The sequence below is a fragment of the Corvus brachyrhynchos genome, unplaced genomic scaffold, assembly GCF_000691975.1.
Source record: "Corvus brachyrhynchos isolate BGI_N302 unplaced genomic scaffold, ASM69197v1 scaffold72, whole genome shotgun sequence".
NCBI lineage: Eukaryota > Metazoa > Chordata > Aves > Passeriformes > Corvidae > Corvus > Corvus brachyrhynchos.
In genome coordinates, this window is record NW_008236763.1 from 1,649,637 (window position 1) to 1,650,087 (window position 451).

The 451-nt window shown below is 65.9% G+C and overlaps 1 protein-coding gene across 1 annotated transcript in view; it reads right to left on the reverse strand.

Annotated features, from left to right (window-relative positions):
- The window catches only part of LOC103625369 (gastricsin-like), a 3,962-nt gene extending 3,551 nt beyond the window's left edge, over positions 1–411 (reverse strand). The window contains 2 exon segments of the mRNA XM_017727153.1: positions 4–112; positions 335–411. Coding sequence (XP_017582642.1) covers positions 4–112; positions 335–411 — 186 coding nt within the window.
- Between the last annotated feature and the right edge of the window lie 40 nt (positions 412–451).

Consider the following 451-nt stretch of genomic DNA (forward strand, 5'->3'; position numbering starts at 1 on the left):
TCCGAGCTGGTATTTCCTCCCCGGGTCCCCTCGCAGGTTGTTCAGGAACCCCTCGGGCAGCCCCTTCTCTCTCATCACCTCCTGCACGGACCTGCCCCTCCTCAGGGGGATCCTGCGGGGTGCAGAGATCCAGCTGTGCACCCCCTGTGCCGGGGGAGAGCCCCTCTCCTCGCCACACCCCTCATCCTCGCCCCCATCCCATCCCAGACCCCTCCTCCTCAGCCCCAGACCCCTCATCCCCGCCCCCATCCCATCCCAGACCCCTCATCCTCACCCCCAGACCCCTCATCCTCATCCCCATCCTGTCCCAGATCCCTCATCCTCACCCCCAGACCCCTCATCCTCATCCTCATCCCCATCCTGTCCCAGATCCCTCATCCTCACCCCCAGACCCCTCATCCTCACCCCCATCCCGTCCTAGACCCCTCATCCCCAGACCCCTCATCCTCAC